This window comes from Maniola hyperantus, chromosome 23, assembly GCF_902806685.2.
Source record: "Maniola hyperantus chromosome 23, iAphHyp1.2, whole genome shotgun sequence".
Lineage (NCBI taxonomy): Eukaryota > Metazoa > Arthropoda > Insecta > Lepidoptera > Nymphalidae > Maniola > Maniola hyperantus.
In genome coordinates this window covers 8,158,962-8,180,094 of record NC_048558.1, presented here as the reverse complement: position 1 = coordinate 8,180,094, position 21,133 = coordinate 8,158,962, and the positions used below count along the sequence as shown (strand labels likewise).

General features: G+C 38.1%; 1 protein-coding gene across 10 annotated transcripts in view; it reads left to right on the top strand.

Annotated features, from left to right (window-relative positions):
- The first annotated feature begins 4,946 nt into the window (after window positions 1-4,946).
- The window catches only part of Cadps (calcium-dependent secretion activator 1), a 63,711-nt gene continuing 47,524 nt past the window's right edge, over window positions 4,947-21,133 (top strand). For all 10 annotated transcript variants that reach the window (XM_069506496.1, XM_069506501.1, XM_069506495.1 and 7 more), the window contains exons 1-4: window positions 4,947-5,108; window positions 14,813-14,892; window positions 16,406-16,489; window positions 18,638-18,731. In XM_069506496.1, the coding sequence (XP_069362597.1) occupies window positions 14,823-14,892; window positions 16,406-16,489; window positions 18,638-18,731 (248 nt within the window). In that variant the 5' untranslated portion in view covers window positions 4,947-5,108; window positions 14,813-14,822. The remainder of the gene's footprint in view (window positions 5,109-14,812; window positions 14,893-16,405; window positions 16,490-18,637; window positions 18,732-21,133) is intronic.

Below are 21,133 nucleotides of genomic sequence, written 5' to 3'. Positions count from 1 at the left end.
AATATACTAGTCTCGCAGTTTCTATGTCTGTCAACTGGCGAATCTTTTTTACCGCATATGCGGCAGAACTAAGTCTGTTCGATAAGTTATTTATATGAGAGCCCCATTGAAGTTTTGCATCTAACGTTATTCCAAGAAAAATAGCGGTATCCACTAAATCTAATTCCTCATTATTAAGTTGCACAGTGGTTTTCACCTGCTTAACATTTGGTAAAGTGAATTTAATGCACTTTGTCTTTTTCCCGTTGAGAAGCAGGTTATTAGCTTCGAACCACTGTACTAACTTGGTGAGAGAATTGTTTACTTCATCAAAAGTTGTTAAGTATCGGTTGATTTTAAATAAAAGTGATGTATCATCAGCAAACAAGACTATCCCGTAATTGTCCTTAGCGAGGTAAGGAAGGTCATTGATGTAAATAAGGAACAGAAAAGGTCCTAAGATGGAACCTTGTGGCACCCCCATTTTTACAACGGATCCGGGAGATCGCTTTCCATCCACGTCTACCCTTTGTATTCTATCATTTAGGTAAGAACTCATCAATTCCAATGCTGCACCCCTAATTCCATAATGGTGCAATTTCGCGACCAATGTTTCATGATCAACGCAGTCGAAAGCCTTGGATAAATCACATAAAACGCCAAGCGCATCACGTGATTCCTCCCAGGCTTCAAATATATTTAGTATTAACTCAACACCAGCATCGGTTGTTGAGCGACCCCGTGTAAAACCAAACTGTTTGGTGTGAAATAAATCATTAATGTTGAAAAAATTAAGCAGTTGAGTTAAAATTATTTTTTCAAAGATTTTACTAAAAGTGGGTAGTACAGATATCGGTCTGAAGTTAGTGGGGTCACTAGTACTACCTGATTTAAATAATGGAATTATTTTACTATGTTTCATTAAGTCTGGAAACTCACCACAGTCAACACAATTATTGAATATTAATGCTAACTCGGGTGCAACAATATCAATTAACGATTTCACAACGTTAACGGAAATGCCCCACAGATCATTTGTTTTCTTATTATTAATTAATTTAAAAGCTTTGATAACGTCAGAGCAACTAACGTGACTGAATTCAAACATTTTATTACATTCAGGCACGTTATCCTCCAATAGTGAGAGAGCGGCGGCTGCTGAAGAGTTCAATGATTTTGTAGTAGAAACAGGAATATCTGTAAAGAAGGTCTCGAAAACGGTTGCAACCTCGGGGTCTGACGTAATCAACTTGTCATGATATTTTAGTTCAAAATTACAAGTTTTATGTGTCACTCTTCCTGTTTCTTCGTTAACTATTTTCCAGGTAGTTTTTACTACATTGGAGCTGTTTTTAATTTTTGCCTGGATATATTTTGACTTGGCTGCAATGCAATCTCTCTTAAACTTTTTGGAAAACAGTTGAACGTACTGCTTGAATTCGTCACCAGTATCATATTGTCGCTCCGCATACAATTCATATAGTTTTTGTCTACTTTTATGTAGTTCTACTGTTGCCCATTCACTAAAAACTTTTGCATCAGTAGTCAAGACCGATTTACTGGTGAATATTGAGTTAAATATAGTATTGAATATATTAAAAAATGTATTATACATTTCATCAGGACTAAACCCATTTGACAAAAATGGAAGGTGTTTTATAAGGCTTAGTCTCATATTCTCAATTCGGTCAGACGTTACTGGTACAAAGGTTATTCTACGTTTAGAATTTTTTTTCTTCAAATTTTCAAACTGGATCAACTGTCCACAATGATCCGAATCCAATTTGCTAATTATGGTTTTAGTAATTGGATTTATATTTGTAAAAATATTGTCTATACATGTGGCGCTAGTTACAGTTATTCTTGTAGGCTCCATAAACATGTTGGATAGGTTGTAGGATTTGAAAAGATTTAATAATTTGCCATTTAAAGGGCTACTTTCCAAAATATTTACATTAAAGTCTCCGCACACAATCAGCTTTTTATTTGATTTTGAGATTTTGAATAAGACTTCATCCATTACCTTTTCAAAAAGATCAAAGTTAGACAAGGGTGGTCTATATACAGACACAACAATGAATTGCTCAAGTTCAACTGAGGATAGTTCTATTGTTCGCTCAACAGACAGGCTCTCTATGTCATTTCGATTCTTGAATTTTAATTGTTTGCTAAGCAAAATTAACGAGCCGCCATGAATCGCATTGGTTCTGGTGAACGAACTACCAACCTGGTGATTACCAAAATTGAATGTATACTCATGATTTTTTAACCAATGCTCAGTTATACATAAAATATCAATATTGAAATTATTCAAAAAAAGTTCTATTTCCATATCTTTCCCTCTGATACATTGAATGTTTTGGTGCACCAGATTGATAACATTAGATTTTTTGCAACAACTTGCAATTTCTAATTCTTTGCCGGTGAAGCTCTGTATACTTTGATGTACATTTTTCATGTGACAGGGCTCCTCCGTTGTCTTACTGTCTAGTTTAAACAAGCAATAGGGTTCCTAATAGTACTTACACTATTGCTCGAGTCAATAATAGAAAAATTAGTACTAGAAGTACTCGAGTCAATATTATAAATATTTGTACTAGAAGTACTTGAGTCAATATTATAAATATTTGTACTAGAAGTACAGTTTGTACAAGAGTCAAAAGAGTTTGTTACAACACTTGTAACTGAATCATTTAAATTATGTGCTAATAGTGAGGCAATATGCATTTTACATCTCTTCGGCAGATACATACTGTCTCCGGTCAATTTAAACTTATTAGTCAATTTAATACTATTAATGTCAAAATAAAAAATAGCTTCACTATAATGTTTAGTGAGATTATACATTTTCAAATTTAAAGTATGTATTTTATCATTTTGTTGTTTGTTTAATGTACCAGAATAAGGAAAAGCACACAAAACAAATTTACATTTTGTTTTCTCATGTAGGAGCAATAATTTTTGAATGCATTTTACAATCTGTTGTTTTTTGACTTGTAAACTGTCCCCAAACAATAATATAACATTTGTATTACTATCCAATGATTTTTCATTTAAGTTATTAATTAAATAGTTAAAACTAGCTCCAGGAGAACATCTATTAATCACTGAATGCTTTAAACAACAGCTCATTATGGAGCCCAGACCTCTACCTAAGCTGTGAAAATGTGTGCTCCCATTGCCTACTATTGCATGTCGATACAACACCACAGTAGTTTGTTTGATCTATTAGATGTTTGAATGTGTAAATATACTTTATTAAAACAATTACTTACCTACTTTTAAAAATTATTCTGTGGTTTTAATTTAACTGTCTAAATTTTAGATTCTAAAACATACCAAATCTTGTTTAAGCTAGGTTATTATTCTTTTGTAAGTAGGGCTTAAAATACGTAAAATACGTAAGTGCAAAATACATTTTGACAAACAAAAAAAAGGGGCCACGGTGATGAGGATAAAAAATAATCATTCGTCTCGATTTATTATGAGTTTAAATGCATTACATGCATTTGAAGATAAGCTGTGATAGCCTAGTGGTTAGGACGTCCGCCCTCTAATCAGAGGTCGGTGGTTCGATCCTGGGCACGCACCTCTAACTTTTCGGAGCAATGTGCGTTTTAAGTAATTAAATATCACTTGCTTTAACGGTGAAGGAAAACATCGTAAGGAAACCTGCATGCCTGAGAGTTCTCCATAATGTTCTCAAAGGTGTGTAAAGTCTACCAATCTAACGTGGTAGACTATGGCCAAAACCCTTCTCACTCTGAGAGGAGACCCGTGCTCTGTAGTGAGCCGGCGATGGGTTGATCATGATGAAATGCATTTAGCTATCTAACTTTAACAGTAAGAGTCACAATAGGGCTACTTCTACAGGTATTTGTTGTGAAATGCACACGTCTTTAGCACCGCCATTTTTTTTTTGATATGTCAACACTGCTTTCCAACTGGCAACACTGAAACCGGAAACGCGGGTTAATACAAAAACTGTGACCTCGATTCCTAAACATTACCCCGTTTCCACAATGTCACCCGGCATGTGGGTAGAACGTTGATATGTATTATAGCGGAAGATACACACTTTTTTACGGGAGTAGGTGGTACGGGTGCATAGTAAGAAATTTTACATCTCACCAACGTTGATAGAATTCTAGAGTCGAAACATAATGCCATCAAAGTAAAATGGACCTAAAAATCCTGAATTTAAAGTTGAAAATTTGACGACGAGTAGTCTCCCGTCTGACCGTGAGATCAATGGGTACACTACACTGTACAGGCCTCAAGGATTTGCCTCTTCACCCGGGCTGTAACTTGTGTGGTAGGTTGCTTCCCCGGTTGGCATTTTAATAAAGGACTTTCAAGGTTTGGCCCCAAGAACCGAGGTCCAGGAGGTACCGCCCCCTCCGCTCTACCCTTAGTCCACTACTTGGCGACAGCGCTTTTGATCACGATGATGATATGTGCTTATTTTGGATGTGGTACCTACAGTAGAAACTCGATTATCCGGCCCTCAGTTACACGGATTCGCGATTATCCGAACTACCAACCGAAATTTTTTCGGCCAAGTGCGAGTCAGACTCGCGCACCGAGGGTTCCATCGGGTATTTTTCCGCCATTTTGTACAATAAATCAAAAACTATTTTGCATAAAAAAACAAAAAATCTGTTTTAGAATGTACAGGCCCTACGAACCTAGGTGTTTACGAAAAGCCCTTTCATATGATATCCCACTTGGTTTAGTTATCTTACATTGAAAATTGAAAATACTATCTATTTATAGTGAACTACATAATATGCACAGACCTCGCTTTTCTTCATAAATTCGACTTTCTGGATTTTCGATTATCCGAATCCCTAACGACAACAATTAGTCCGGTTAATCGAGTTTCCACTGTATATCAATGGCGTACAGCCTTCATTCCTTATCATACGGCACTATCGACCCGCCGCGGCGCAGCGCGCATGCGCGGAATATATGCGGACAGTATGACGTTTGCCGGGAACCCAGTACCACGGCTGCCGCGACCCTGTAAATAGAACACTATTTGAATAATTTTCAAAAATCGAACACTTCCCAAGCCATTTTGCTATGAACGCTAAAAGTGTTTGAACTCCGAATCAAACGAGGCAGAGGTAAGTTTCAAAACAATCGTTTTTCAGTTCAGAGGTAACTTGTATTGTTTTTTTTTTTATAAATAAGAAAGTTAAGCCTATTAGGCTTTATGTAAGTTATCTTTGTCCTTATATAAGAAGATAAAGAGTGTGTAGACATGTGTGTAAAAAAATGGCTTTACCAATGCCATGTCTACGAAAAACCTTTTAATTTTCCGGAAAGGTGTTATTTTGGATTGTTTTAGAGAATATCCCAAGTCTAGGTCTATGTGTGCTTATAAAACTTAGCTACTATAGATAAATATCCATATAGGTACGAGTAGGTATACCATTGTCATGTACCTACGAAAATCATGCTATTTCTAGGTTTAACGACGTTATATTTTTCACTTTTATGGTCTTCTTCTTGAAATGCCGTCTCCTCTCTTAGGTTGGCAATCATTAGGGCTATCTGCACCTTTGACACTGCTTGAAAAGAGATCGGGTACTTTTCCTGTACCATTGGCGTAAGTTCTTTAGTCACGATATTCTTCTTCGGCCTGGTGGTCTTCTGTCGGCTTTTTTCCCCTGAATAATGAGCTGAAGGAGGTCGTATTTGCAATTTCGTCGTATTTGCAATGATGTGTTGTTTTTTTTAAAATCCATACTTAATCGATATTTAATATTATAAATGCGAAAGTGTGTCTGTCTGTCTGTCTGTCTGCTAGCTTTTCACGGCTCAACCGTTCAACCGATATTGATGAAATTTGGTACAGAGATAGCTTGCATCCCGGGGAAGGACATAGGCTACTTTTTATCCCGGAATTTCAGTTCCCGGAGTTCCCACGGGATTTATAAAAACCTAAATCCACGCGGACGAAGTCGCGGGCATCATCTAGTAAAGAATATTAGCCAAGTTAATTGCGGACTCATATTCCCCTTTCCCCTCCAAATAAGCGTAAAGCTTGTGCTAGGAGTAGGTACGACAATAGTGCAACGGGTGAGATTAGAACCGGCCACCTTTCGGTTTTCAGTCCGCCTCTTTAACCGTTGAGCTATCGAGGCTATGAATGTTTTATGGTAACGTTTAGAGAATAACTCAAACCTAAGTTTTATTTTAATATGTAGGAGTTACGTAGTAATGCATGCATAACAAGGCCTCAAAAAGGCTAAAATTAGAATGAGTTCGTAGATAATAATAAATGATGGTAGACTTGTTACGTCATCATAAATCATAAATCCTTTATTTTGCTAGAATACATGTCACAATGGTAGTTAATTTTTAAGGTAAGTAAGAATCAATGTAATCGGCCATTTCTGGCATGCAAATTAAATGTGGTCATGAGCTAATAATTAGTATTTTCAACTTTCGAAGTGAGTGACTATATCAAGTGGGGTATCATATGAAAGGTCTTCACTTGTACATTCTAAAACAGATTTTTATTTATTTTTATGCATCATAGTTTTTGAATTATCGTGAAAAATGTCGAAAAAATACGACTGTAGTACGAAACAATCTTTGCGCGAGCCTGACTCGCACTTGGCCGGTTTTTTTGTGGTATCTCATATCGTAATCATCAGTACTATCATCTGTCTTCGTTTTTGCTAGCGTTCTTGTTACACCCTGTATAGCCGGCTCACTACAGAACACGGATCTCCTCTCATTATGAGAAGGGTTTGGCCATAGTCCACCACGCTAGCCAAGTGCGAATTGGCAGACCTAAATAAAAAGTTTAAAAAGAAAATCTACTTCTTGGAAAACCTGAGACAAGGTCGTCTATTCTTGTGTCGACAGGGTACTTAAGGTAAATCTCTTGAGATATCAATTTTGAATGCACGTGGGAGGCCGTTTAATATTCGATTTGAGATGTTTACCTTTTAGGGTTCCGTACCTGAAGGGCCCTGTTAATAAGCCTCCGACTAAGCTGTCCATCCTGAAAAACCGGCCAATTGCAAGTCGGGCTCGCGCACCGAGGGCTCCGTACTACGTATTTTTTTGACATTTACAATAACTATTATGCATAAATAAATAAATAAATAAATAAATAAAATCATTAATATCTTTACAAACATGTAGTTTAACAAGCTTTAGTGTAAGGCCCTGCCTCCTGAGGTAGGTAGTGTAAACTGTGTTTCAGGAGGCAGTTGTCTTCCCATAATCATAATATTATTTATATTAAACATTGAAAACTACTTAAAAATTAAAAACAACTAAGTAGGTACTTATAATTGCTAATAATACTTTTTTTTTTAAATATCGTATACTAAGAGCATGTTTTTTTTTTAATAAAAATAAAAATCTGTTTTAGAATGTAAGGTAATGCTCTCAAATTATGATACTCCACTTGGTATTTACTTTGAAAGATGAATATACTAATCATTGTTCATGAACACATTTTTTTCTTGTGCTGTAAACACAAATTCAGAGTTTTCGGATTTTTTCCTTTACTCGTGCTATAAGACCTGCCTACCTGCCAAATTTCATGATTCTAGGTCAACGGGAAGTACCCTACAGGTTTTCTTGACAGACAGGTCCTATAATAGTTCCGTTTTTCCTTTTACGGAACCCTAAAAATTCTGACAAACAAAAATAAGTGCGCCCTTTCATAGTCATAAGTAGATTAGTCAAATGCGATTATGTTTAGGTACAGAACCGAGACCTATATATCTAATTGTACTACTTAAGTTTATTTACGCCCGATGCCTAGTGAAGCTGTGATAGCCTAGTGGTTAGGACGTCCGCCTTCTAATCGGAGGTTGGGGGTTCGATCCCGGGCACGCACCTCTAACTTTTCGGAGTTATGTGCGATGTAATTAATTAAATATCACTTGCTTTAACGGTGAAGAAATACATCGTGAGGAAACCTGCATGTCTGAGAGTTCTCCATAATGTTCTCAAAGGTGTGTGAAGTCTACCAATCCGCACATGGCCAGCGTGGTAGACTATGGCCAAAACCCTTCTCTCTCTGAGAGGAGACCCGTGCTCTGTAGTGGCGCTGGTGATGGGTTATCCCTAAGGCAAACTAGGCACGTGCGTAGAGGCGCGAGGTTACGAAGAAGCGCGCGCGATCATGTGTTCCATTACTGGCCTACCTAATTATCCCTACTAAGTAATAATATCTTGGAGTGACTGAAACTGCCTCTTCTTTAATATAGCAAAGTGTCATGACGTGATGTTCTTCACTCGTGCACATAAATAAATATAATCACCAACTACCAGTTTTACAATGAGACGATTCCTCGTTCTTTCGAAGTTAGTAAAATTTTTAATGTCTGTCAGAATGTGCCTATGAAGTGCTTGCCTAGGGCGCTCTTGACATTAAATCCGCCTCTGCCTATGTATGTTTTTTTTTTTGATTTATAGAATAGCGCTTACCTGCAATCATCAGACCTGGTGGCAAGTGATGATTCAAGCCTAAGATGGAGCACGCTTACCTATTCACTCTTGACTTGATGTCCAGCAGTGCACGTCTATCGGTTTTTTCAAAGAATATTAGCCACGTTAAATGACTAATATTCCCCTTTCTTCCCCAACTAAGCGTCAGGCATGTGCTAGGAGTAGGTACGACAATAGTGCAACGGGCGGGGTTTGAACGGTCGACCTTTCGGTTTTCAGTCCACTCCTTTACCGGTTGAGCTATTGAGGCTCAATAGCATCGGTTGATGATGACGTTTATGTTGTAGTTCTGTGGTAGTAGCTACACTCGTTAACGAAATCTCCTTCAAACTGACTGCCTATTGAGCCTTGACACGCGATCTAATTAGTCGCTATCGAAGTCATAACGTGTTACGTGGAACATACCCGTTGAGTTTGTCAATTTACACGATAAGGCTGTAACCATTAACCACGGAATTCTGAAAATGTATGGTTTTTAGGGTTCCGTACCTCAAAAAGGCTCTTCTCAGACCTGGGCGCGTTTGGAACCCTTGTAGCTTTAGTTATTATATATAGCACCACTAACTATAATTATCATCTTACAAATTAACAATTTTGACCATCAGTTAGCGTAACATTTTATCTATTCTGAATAAATAATTTGAGTTTAAAAGAAAAACTGAACCCTTGAACTAGAATCATGAAATTTCATAGATACGGACGAAGTCGCGGGCATAGTCTAGTATTACTGTGAAGACAATGAGTATGGAGGTAGATATCATAGTTAGGGTCTTGCGCCAAATTTTCTTGGGTTTTCCTAGTTCTACGGGAGTTTCCCCTCCTGTAATTAATTTCTTGACATAATTACGCCCTACCCTGAACAATAACAATTAGTGGTTTCAAGGGGTATAACTGTTAAGGCTAAAATAGCTTATTAATAAAAGTTAATAATAGATAATAAGAAAATAATTTTTGCATGCCCACTGTATGGCGGATTGTAGCTGTAAATAAACCACTGTAACACCATCTATGTACCTGCAATCTTGCAAATAAATGATTTGATTTGATTTGAAGGCCGCTCTTCACCCGTGCAAATCATGGCGAAAAGGCCCGGCACGAAACGCGTAAGGCGAAACAGTGCTACTTGACAATTTATGTGATAACATCTCATTGTAAAATGTTTCCGCAAATACTGAATCTTTGAAACTTTGAATAGACTGAGGGAGCTCTTATTTTGATCCTGATTCGACGATACGTCAAATATTAGGCCATCATCATCATCACCAACCGATAGACGTCCACTGCTGGACATAGGTCTTTGTAGGGACTTCCACACGCCAAGGTCTTGCGCCCCCTGAATCCAGCGGCTCCCTGCGACTCGTCTGATGTCATCCGTCCACCTAGTGGGGGCTCTTCCAATATTGCGTCTTCCGGCGCGAGGTCGCCATTCCAGCACCTTGGGACCTCAACGTCTATCGGTTTTACGAACTATGCTATATTATGCTATGGGTGACGTGAAATCAAAGAAAAATTAGCGATTCATAGGCTACCTAGCGAAAATGTAGGAACATTTGACGCCTGCCAGTGACGTTACTGCACATGCACTGTTGTTTGGCACTGTTGTTGGTTTGTTGAGTGGAGAACGGGCTTTAGTAAAGCCCAGAAACTAGGGACTTCCACACGCCACGGTCTTGCGCTATCTGAATTCAGCGGCTCCTTGCGACTCATTCTATGTCGTCTATCTACCTATTCATCATCATGATCAGCCCAACACCGGCTCACTACAGAGCACGGGTCTCCTCTCAGAGTAAGAAGGGTTTGGCCATAGTCTACCACGCTGGCCATGTGCGGATTGGTAGACTTCACACACCTTTGAGAACATTATGGAGAACTCTCAGGCATGCAGGTTTCCTCACGATGTTTTCCTTCACCGTTAAAGCAAGTAATATTTAATTGCTTAAAAACGCACACAACTCCGAAAAGTTAGAGGTGCGTGCCCGGGATCGAACGCCCGACCTACAATTAGAAGGCAGACGTCCTAACCACTAGGTTAATTAGGCTTTTAATTTTTGTTCTTTTTTTTCTTTTCTCCATTATCAATACCATTTTTTTAAAGTAATTATTCATCTTAACTATTTTTATTTTATTTTCTATAACCTATCTATCTATCCACCAATTAGTATTATAATCAAAAATACCAACGTAAAAAGTTTGAAGCCGGTCTTTTAAATTATTATTAGGTAATTTGAAAAAGGTATGAGCCGGAGATAATGCGGGAAAGCACATAACAGAAGGATTCTCATTTCCACCTTACAGAGCTAGATATTATGTAGAGTTATGCATGAAATTTAGAGGCTCATTGCATTCAATGGCGGCACACACGGTCGGTCTCATATTTTATTCATACGGTTGCAGTGAACCGAATAATTGCGATTGAAATTCGCCATTTTACCTACATGTGGCAGGCATATCGTAGAATTTCATAGCTTGTTATTATATATACTAGTCGATCAACTAGGTTTAAAAAAATACCGGCCAGGCTCACACACTGAGGGTTCCGTACTACAGTCGTATTTTTTCGACATTTTACACGATAATTCAAAAACTATGATGCATAAAAATAAATAAAAATCTGTTTTAGAATGCACAGGTGAAGACCTTTCATATACCACTTAATATGGTTATCTTAATTCGAATATTGAAAATAATAATTATTAGTTCATGACCACAATTTAATTTTATTTGTGTGATCTAACCCTAAATTCACGGTTTTCAGATTTTCCCCCTAAAGCCAGCTATAAGACCCACCTACCTGCCAAGTTTCATGATTCTAGGTCAACGGGAAGTACCCTGTAGGTTTCTTGACAGACAGACAGACAGACAACAAAGTGATCCTATAAGGGTTCCGTTTTTCCTTTTGAGGTACGGAACCCTAAAAAACCCGGAAAAATCCTGTAGGATTTTCAAAAACCTGAACCCATGTGACTGAAATGGCAGCCAAAGGGTATTAAGTATCACTTCACTACCTCACTACCCATATTATAAATGCCAAAGTGTGTTTGTTTGTTGTTTTCTTGGTTTAGTGGTCTGTTGGTTTGTTCTTCAATCACGTTGCAACAGATCAACGTACCGATGTGATTTTTTGCATGGGTATAGTTAAAAACCGGGAGAGTGACATTGGCTATTTTCTATGTCGGAAAATCAAAGAGCTCCTACGGGATTTTTAAAAACCTAAATCCACGCGGACGAAGTCACGGGCATGAGCTAGTAAATATATAAAAGGAAAGGTGACTGACTGATCTATTAAAGCATAGCTCAAACTACTGGACAGATCGGACTGTGGCATGCAGATAGCTATTATGACGTAGGCATCCGCTAAGAAAGGAATTTTGAAAATTCAACCCCTAAGGGAGTGAAATAGGGGTTTGAAATTTGTGTAGTCCACGTGGATGAAGTTGCGAGCATAAGCTAGTAAACTATAAATGCTAAATAATATTATGTACTTTTACTAGGAATAAATGAATAAGATAAATATTAGCGCTGATAGGTAGACTTTTAAATCGAGGTAAAAGCTTGCACTGTACTGTTATTTGCTGCCAACACGCCAGCACAGAATACATAATAGTAATTAAGCCCGCTCTACACTCGCACCGCAAAAGCCGACGAACACCGCGAAATAATAAGATGGCTTTACGGCTTCGCGTTCCCCGTCCTATAATGTTGGTTTTGCTGTCCACGGCAAAATGTGAAATAAACTACATTAATTTTGGTTTATTTTTATTTTTAAACTAGCTTATGCTCGCGATTCGTCCGCGTGGACTACGCAGTTTTCAAACCCGTATTTCATCCTCTTAGGAGTTGAATTTTCAAAAATTCTTTCTTAGCAGATGCCTACGTTATAATAGCTATCTGCATGCTAAATTTCAGCCCGATCCGTCCAGTAGTATGAGCTGTGCGTTTATAGATCAGTCAGTCAGTCAGTTACCTTTTCCTTTTATATATTTAGAGAAGATCATTATTGCACAAACAAAAGGGTTCATAGAAGAAATTACAAGCTTGATTGTCTCAGAAGCTCTTTAAATTTCAGTATAGAGATTGTATACAATAATTATAGAATTAGCTGCAATTCTCTCTCCAAAGGTTGTCTAGGAGTCACATAAACAATAAAACCTTCTTTGCATTTGTGTAGTTCTATAAGTACCTAATTGTAGTTTCTTCTGTGAATCCGTTTGTTTGTGCAATAATGATTTAAAAATAAAAATAAAACAAGCGAGATTCGTGAAAATTAGCGAGTTTAGAGGAACATAATATTATTTCTTGCAGTGATCACGCACGAGTTGCGATTAAAATCGCAACGAATTATGAATATAATTTCTATGGCCGCGAGTGTAGAGCGGGCTTAACGTATTGTTTCAAAGAGGTCGTGTTAACATATTTACGAGCTTTGTCTCGAATAAAAACGGCGCTCTTGTTCCTAACTTCAGGTAAAGTACCTGCATTTTACAAATCCTTTGACTCAAACGTCATTATTTTAATTTTTAGGGTTCCATTTTATAGCGAACAGCGGAAGCTTAGTAGTAGGGTCCGTTGGCATCTTTCGGGTACGGAACCCAAAAAACGTGGATGAAACTGCGTGTTAAAGCTTGAAGATAAAGTAAGGAATATATTATAACTAGCTTATGCTCGCGACTTCGTCCGCGTGGACTACATACATTTTAAACCCCTACCTATTTCACCCCCTTAACAGCGCCACAATAAACCAGCCTCACCGTTGCCACTGCGGTGACTGCGTTGACGCCTTCGGCCACCATGGGCTCTCCTGTTCGAGAAGCGCTGGACGCTTCTCCCGCCATAGTACCCTTAACGACATCATCCGGAGGTCCCTTGCCACCGCCCATGTGCCAGCTGTACTAGAACCTATTGGTTTGGCACGTGGCGATGGCAAGAGACCTGATGGTATGACGCTCGTACCGTGGAAGATGGGCAGGTCGCTTGTTTGGGATGCAACTTGTGTAGACACTTTAGCTGCATCCCACATTCAGGCGACCTCCTCTATGGCGGGTGCAGCGGCCATCAGCGCCGAACAGGCCAAGAGGCGCAAATATGAAAACCTCGATGGGAGCTTCGTATTCGTGCCTTTTGGTGTGGAGACCTTGGGGCCGTGGGGCCCGGGGGCTCGAGCTCTTTTTGAAGAAATTGCGAAAAGAGTTATCGAGTCAACCGGGGACCCGAGAGCTGGCAGCTACCTTGGTCAAAGAATTAGTTTGGCCATCCAAAGGGGTAATGCTGCCAGCATCTTGGGTACAATGCCTCGCTGCGGTGGTCTCGACGAGGTTTTAGATTTAATTTAATTTATTTTAGTTTTAATTTAATGTTGTTTTTTTTAGATTTAAGTTTATTAATAGTTTATTTAATAAACTTACATAAGTCTTAACAGTTGAATTTTCAAAAATCCATTCTTAGCGGATGCCTGCATCATAATAGCAATCTGCATGCCAAATTTCAGCCCGATCCATCCAGTACTTTGAGCTGTGCGTTGATAAATCAGTCAGTCAGTCAGTCAATCAGTCAGTCACCTTTTCCTTTTATATAATTAGAAGATAGACTAGAGACCCGCCCTGGCTTCGCACGAGTAGCTTATCATAATTTTCGTAGGGATCTCTAATTAAAAAAAAAAAATTAAATAGGTATAGCCTATGCTGTCACTCAGGAATAATGTAGCTTTCTACTGGTGAAACAATTTTCAAAACTGGTTCAGTAGTTCCAGAGATTACCCTCCACAAACAAACTTACAAACTTTACTTCTTTATAATATTGGTATAGATTTATTAGTGGTTGTGGTAAAATATTGAAGTCTGTTTTTTTGTAAAAATATAAATTACTAGCTGATGCCCGCGACTTCGTACGCGTGGATTTCGGTTTTTAAAAATCCTGTGGGAACTTCTAAATTTTCCGGGATAAAAAGAAGCCTATGTCCTTCTCCGGGTTGCAAGCTGCCTCTGTGCCAAATTTCGTCAAAATCGGTTCAACGGTTGAGCCATGAAAAGCTAGCAGACAGACAGACAGACACACTTTCGCATTTATAATATTAGTATGGATTGCCTATGCCTGGTTAAAAACATACTGTTTACAAATCGCGAACAATTTACTCTTATCCGTCCAGGAGTTCCAACTTCCATTGCTTATCTTCGAAGATGTTCATCAGATCTTCACCAAATTTATATGGAACCACTTCGGAAGTATACCTTTTCAAACAAAAAAAGGATTTCCCAAATGGGTAGTCGGGGAAAATACATTTTAAAAAATGAAAATTCCGAATTGAGAACCTCCTCTTTTTTTGAAGTCGGTTAAAAATAAGTTATTGTTTCAGAGGCGGCAACATGATAGATCCGAGCTCATCCGAAGAAGATAGTGATGATGAACACAAGAAACAGCCCTCGAAACTACCAGGTTTTTTTTTTTTTTTTAAAGAATATTAGCCATGTTAAATGACTAATATTCCCCTTTCCTCTCCAACTAAGCGTCAGGCTTGTGCTAGGAGTAGGTACGACAATAGTGCAACGGGCAGGGTTTGAACCGTCGACCTTTCGGTTTTCAGTCCACTCCTTTACCGGTTGAGCTATTGAGGCTCTATATATAGGTATGTAGGTACTATAAGCGTCACTTGAGTCAGACCCGCGCACGGAGGGTTCCGTACTACAGTCGTATTTTGTTTTTGAATAAAAATGGGGAGCAAACGAGCAGGCGGGTCACCTGATGTTAAGTGATTACTGCCGCCCATGAACATTTGCAGTACCAGAGAAACCACCAATGCGTTGCCGGCCTTTCACGAATTTGTTGGTTCGACATTTTGCACGATAAATGAAAAACTATCAATAGATACCCCTATTATAAATACAAAAGTGTGATTGTTTGTTGGTTTGTCCTTCAATCACGTCGCAACAGTACAACGGCTTGCAATGGCTTGTATAGTACGGTATAATAACATTGTAAATTGAAAAATTAAAAAGAGCAACCGCCGAGTTTCTTGCTGGTTCTTCTCGGTGGGAACGGCGTTCCGAACCAGTGGCAAATTAAAACTACCTGACTATTCATAAACACTATGAATTAAAAAAAACATTCTAAAACATTCTAACGACTATATAAAGAACTGGAGAGTGACATAGGCTATTTTTTATCCTTGAAAATCAAAGAGTTCCCACTGGATTTCTAAAAACCTAATTCCACGCGTATGAAGTCGCGGGCATCAGCTAGTATTATAATAACTGCAATATAATACTTTTGAAGTCGATTCATTATTTTTAAAGTTTTACTTTTTTTGTTGTCTGGTTTTTCCGCGTATCGCATCTGAGAATCTAATCTTCCCAATAGACTAAAGTACTGCCACAGCATCTATTAAAGATGTATACGAACCATTTAGTAGATTATGTGACGTAAACGCTGGTAGGCTGGCACGCTGCCAAATCAGTAGCGAAAATCTTTGCTGAAAGACTGTAATGATGGGAAATAATGCTTAGGTAATAGGCATATAGGCACCGAGTAGTAAGCATATAGGTATAATAGGTAAAATCGTAGGCAGGTTCTTCGTTGAAGTAATAGAGGCGCAGGACGTTTTGGTTAGGATGTTTTTTAAACCAAACCAAACCTAGTTTAAGGAGACTCAAACTTTTGTCAGCTAATTCCGAATCTCATATCATAGAATCGGTGCACGAGTTTCACCATTGTCAATTTTTTATATACGAGTAGGTTTTTTCCTTGTTTTTTCAGATCTTTATCTAGAATTTAGCCGTAGTCAAATTTACAGAGCTTAGCTTTGAAACTAAAAATTTGGATTCCAACTCTTTAATCCTGATGCTCTGACCACCAAACCATGGGATTTAACTATTTCTTATTCTTATTTATTAGTCGCGGACGAAGTCGCGGGTTTCAGCTAGTTTTGTAATGATATGATGTTTTTCTACAGTTCCTCCGGGCGGGCTGGCTGGAGGTCGACCCTCGGTCAGAGGGAAACCTGAACTACCCAGGGGATCCACAGCTGGACTTGTCGGTAATTTAAAAAAAAATATCACTTACATTTCATTAGGTCAATTTAATATAGATCAAAGAGTATTATAATATACAGGGAATATAGATTATAGGTAGGTACCTACCTACGCTAAGTTTTTGCTAGAGTTCTGGTTACATCCTGTATATTTAGATTTATTATTATTTATGCTCCTGAAAAAAAACATATTCCACAATTGAAGATTATCTAAATGATAAAAGAGCGTGGATTTGACCTGCAGCTCGTTCCAGCAACGCACAAGACTGCAAATACTATTTTATACATGGCATAATCTTGTACCTACATCAAATATTTGAAAAGAGCAACCGCCGAGTTTCTTGCTGGTTCTTCTCGGTAGGAAAGGCATTCCGAACCAGTGGTAGATGCATCCGACTATACGTAAGTACTTGTAAAAGTTTATTCGAATAAAAAGATTTTTATTTTATTTATTTATTTATTGACGAACTCTTTAGAAACAAAGTTGCGTGGAAGCAACTAGCTGAGCTTTCAGTTGCCCACAAGGTGATGTTATAGTATAGTTATATACCATTTGGACGGCGTATATTTTTTGTAAATATTAATTTCTTGTGATAAGTTTTTCTGTATGTTTTATAGACTAGAGATAGACTTTGTAAAAAATTATATAATAAACTTACAAGTACTACAGGCTCAAAAAAAAAATGTTATAGTTGTTTGATTACATATTGGATCTTTTTACGACTTGAAAAGAGCAACTGCTGTGTTTCTTGCTGGCTCTTCCCAGTATAACCTTCATTCCGAACCGGTTGTAGAGTCACAGACACAAGATGTCCTACATAAAATAAGTAAATTTTGAGTTTGATTTTTTGGCTTAAGTTGGAAGACACGGTCTGTCCGCGAAATTCAAATTTAATTTGGTATTTCGCAATTTGTAAACTAATGCGAGAAAGTAGACTTATTTATGGCATTCAAAATTCGCCCCTAGCAATATCATCTTCATAGGTTTATATAAAAATCTTTACTTGAAAGTGTCCAGTGGCCCTACCGCGTTTGTTTGACAGCTACAATGTCACGATCGCAATCATCTCTGATTGGTTAATGCTCGCTCACTATTGGCCACAATGCATTGTTGCAAGAAGAATTGTAAAAATTCAGCCAATCAGAACAATTGAGATTGTAATAATGATTGATGCAGGTTTTAGACAATCGCCCTACAGTTTAAGAAATTAGTCAAAATAATGACTAATTTGATGCTAATTTGTGAGTTTGTTTCACGTCAACACGTCACTCACGAAAATTGTGAAAAACCAAATTGAATTTGAATTTCCTTCGGCCTTAAATTACTAACATACTGGCACCGATTCTAAGCACAACCTAATTTTAGCGTATTCGCACCCTCTTCTTACTATTGTAATATGAAAAGGACAGAAGCAGTTTGACATTTCTAAATTTAATTTTTAGATGGTAAAACCCGTGATTTTAGCACGCACTCGCGAACCTACTGTTTAAATTTGTATTGTACACTAAAATTTAGAGTCTTTAAATGTGAAAGTCATGTTCCGTTCCTTTTTTAGCATTAGTAAAAAGAAAAGGATGCAGATACTCTAAATTTAGTTTAGAGAGAGACTAGAGAATCGGGGCCAGTATATAACTATAAGGAAATATTGTTACTAACACACTAACTTTAGTAAATATATAGTTGTAAAGGAGATCGCCCGCGAATGGGCCCTCTTTTGTGGCGTCGTGTCAAAACTTAAAATTTTTTTCTTTTTAAATGTGTTAATTACGATTATAATATGTTTTATTACGACTTTTCTTTCACCCTATCATTGAAAATATCCACAATTACAGTTAGAATTGGAAACATCCATTTATTTTGAAGAAGTACCTATTAATAAAATACCAGCAATATCAGCAACATAAAAAATAAGATTTCTTTATAACCAGGGTGAATAAATGGAAATCGTTTGCAGACAATAAAAAGGTAATTATTTGTGTACAAAATAAAATTAAAACCATGGTGACATAACAATTATATTGGGGGGGGCCAAAGCTCCTAAGAAAATGGGCAATCCCCTTTAAATATGGACTAGAACTGGTCTGAAATAAAAGATTATTTATTTATTTATTTATTTTATTTTTAAATATTTGAACCATTTTGCTGTAACATAGGCGCGAGTCCTCTGACAACCGCGCCGCTCGCCGCGCCGCTGCACCCGGCCACGCGACAGCGCGAGGCGGCCGCGCTCGCACCCCCACAGCATGCGTGAGTATATTGCTCTACTACAGGCATAACCTCCCCCCTCACAGCCCGTGTGGCATGAGAACAGTGTTTCCATGTACACGGTAATTACCGTAGATGCACCGTAATTCAGTCCTAATCTACCGTCAAGGTAAACATGCCATTACCTTGACCGTGTCATCGTAATACAAAAATCACGTAAAAAATTCATAATATACTGCGTAATACGAGTACGAATCTCAGTCACGTTAGCATATTTCGTAATGGCAGCATTTCTCTTGCTCTGGGTTTAAGCATCAAATCTCAGCAATCTATTTTCGTCCTTATTCAAGCAATTAGGAAGGAGTGAAATGTAAAATATGAATAAACCCGTATATGAAAAAGATATTGCTATGCTAGGAGAGTCAGATTCAGAATAATATTAATAATTGATTAAAAAGCAAATTCGTGACTTTTTTCTTTTAAAAATGACACGGTAATTTACACGGTATTCTTTTAGCTAATCCACAGTAATTTAATCTAGAAACACCGTAATTTTAACCCTTCAACACGGTAATTCTCGATTTACATATGGAAACACTGCATGGGAAGTAGCGAGGAAAGGAGGCAGAGACGTAGTGTGGCTGCGTTACTCGCGTGCCGCACGCACTGTTCCCCGTTCGGGCATGAACGCGAGTAACTCAACCACACTACGGGTCAGAGGCGGATTAAATGTCAAGAGCGCCCTAGGCAAGCACATCATAGGCGCTCCTCTAACAACCATATAAAAAATTTTACTAACAAACTTCGATAGAACGAGGAATCGTCTCATTGCATTGCTGGTAGTTGGATTATATTTATTACAGAGCCTCAATAGCTCAACTGGTATAGGAGTGGACTGAAAACCGAAAGGTCGACGGTTCAAACCCCGCCAGTTGCACTATTGTCGTACCTACTCCTAGCACAAGCTTGACGCTTAATTTGAGAGGAAAGGGGAATATTAGTCATTTAACATGGCTAATATTCTTTTTAAAGAAAAAAAAATTATGTGAACGAGTGAAGAACATCACGTCATGACACTTTGCTATATTAAAGAAGAGGCAGTTTCAGTCACTCCAAGATAATATTACTTAGAAGGGATAATTACATAGGCCAGGTAAAACTCAGAACTCAACAACCTGCGCGGTGCGCCCCTTCGTAACCTCGCGCCCCTAGGCACGTGCCTAGTTTGCCCTAGGGATAATCCGCCTCTGCTACGGGTGAAAACTATAGAGTGCACTCTGAGACTTAAGACAGAGTTAGAACGAGACAGATGTATATCTCTCATATAAATCTGTCTCGTTTTAACTCAATCTCAAGTCTATAGTCAATAGATCTCAGCCTACGTCTCTGCCTCCTTTCCTTGCTCCTTCCCACGCCACACGGGCAGTGTGTCGGGGGGTAACGCATAACAGAGTAGGTTCCTGCGGTAGTGGAGCGTTGCGGGAGGGGTGTGATGATGACGCGAGAGCTGCATAATATTGTTTATTTTTTTATTCAGATACAAGTTAGCCCTTGACTGCAATCTCACCTGTGGCTCTACCGCGGTTGTTTGACAGCTATAATGTCACGATCGCAATCATCTCTGATTGGTTAATGCTCGCTCACTATTGGCCACAATGCATTGTTGCAACAAGAATCGCACAAATTCAGCCAATCAGAGCAATTGAGATTGTAATAATGATTGATGCAGGTTTTAGACAATCGCCCTACTGGTGATAAGTGATGATGCAGTCTACGACGGAAAGCAGTGATTCGTCAACTTGTGACAAGTGTGTGTGTGTGTGTGTGTGTGTGTGTGTGTGTGTGTGTGTGTGTGTTCAATCAATACCGCAGGAACCTACTCAATTATGTGTTATACCTATAGCAACTGCACTATGGAACACTTTTCGAATCATAATATAATATATTAGTTTTGTAACACGTATATTGAAAGCCACAGAATTCAAACTACGGTAATAGAAGTGGTATGTATGCTGGGGCAGCAGCGGGACTTTTTGATTTAAAAATGGACGTCATTAAGAATGAACACTTATTTCGTAACCAAGCAGAAATTAAAAAAAAAAAAAAACATCGGGCAGCTTTGATTTTTAAAATGATGTTTTTTCGTAAAAATGCATTTCGTCATCCCAAAAAATGACGGATATGACACTCATAATACTTAATATGCATTTGTTCCAAAAAAAGTTTTATGCTGGTATTGTTCATTGAAAATGGATTTCATTTGTTAAATCCAGACGTATCATTTGCATATTATACGAGTAAAATTTTTTCTATAAGTAAATCAAAGCTATTTCATTCAAGGGTTTTAAAAATCTTCTCCAGCGAAGCCAGACAGGACAGTTAGTATACAAAAAATATTCAAAAGAAAATGCCTCTAGCATCCAAAGCAACTCAAATAAAATTAA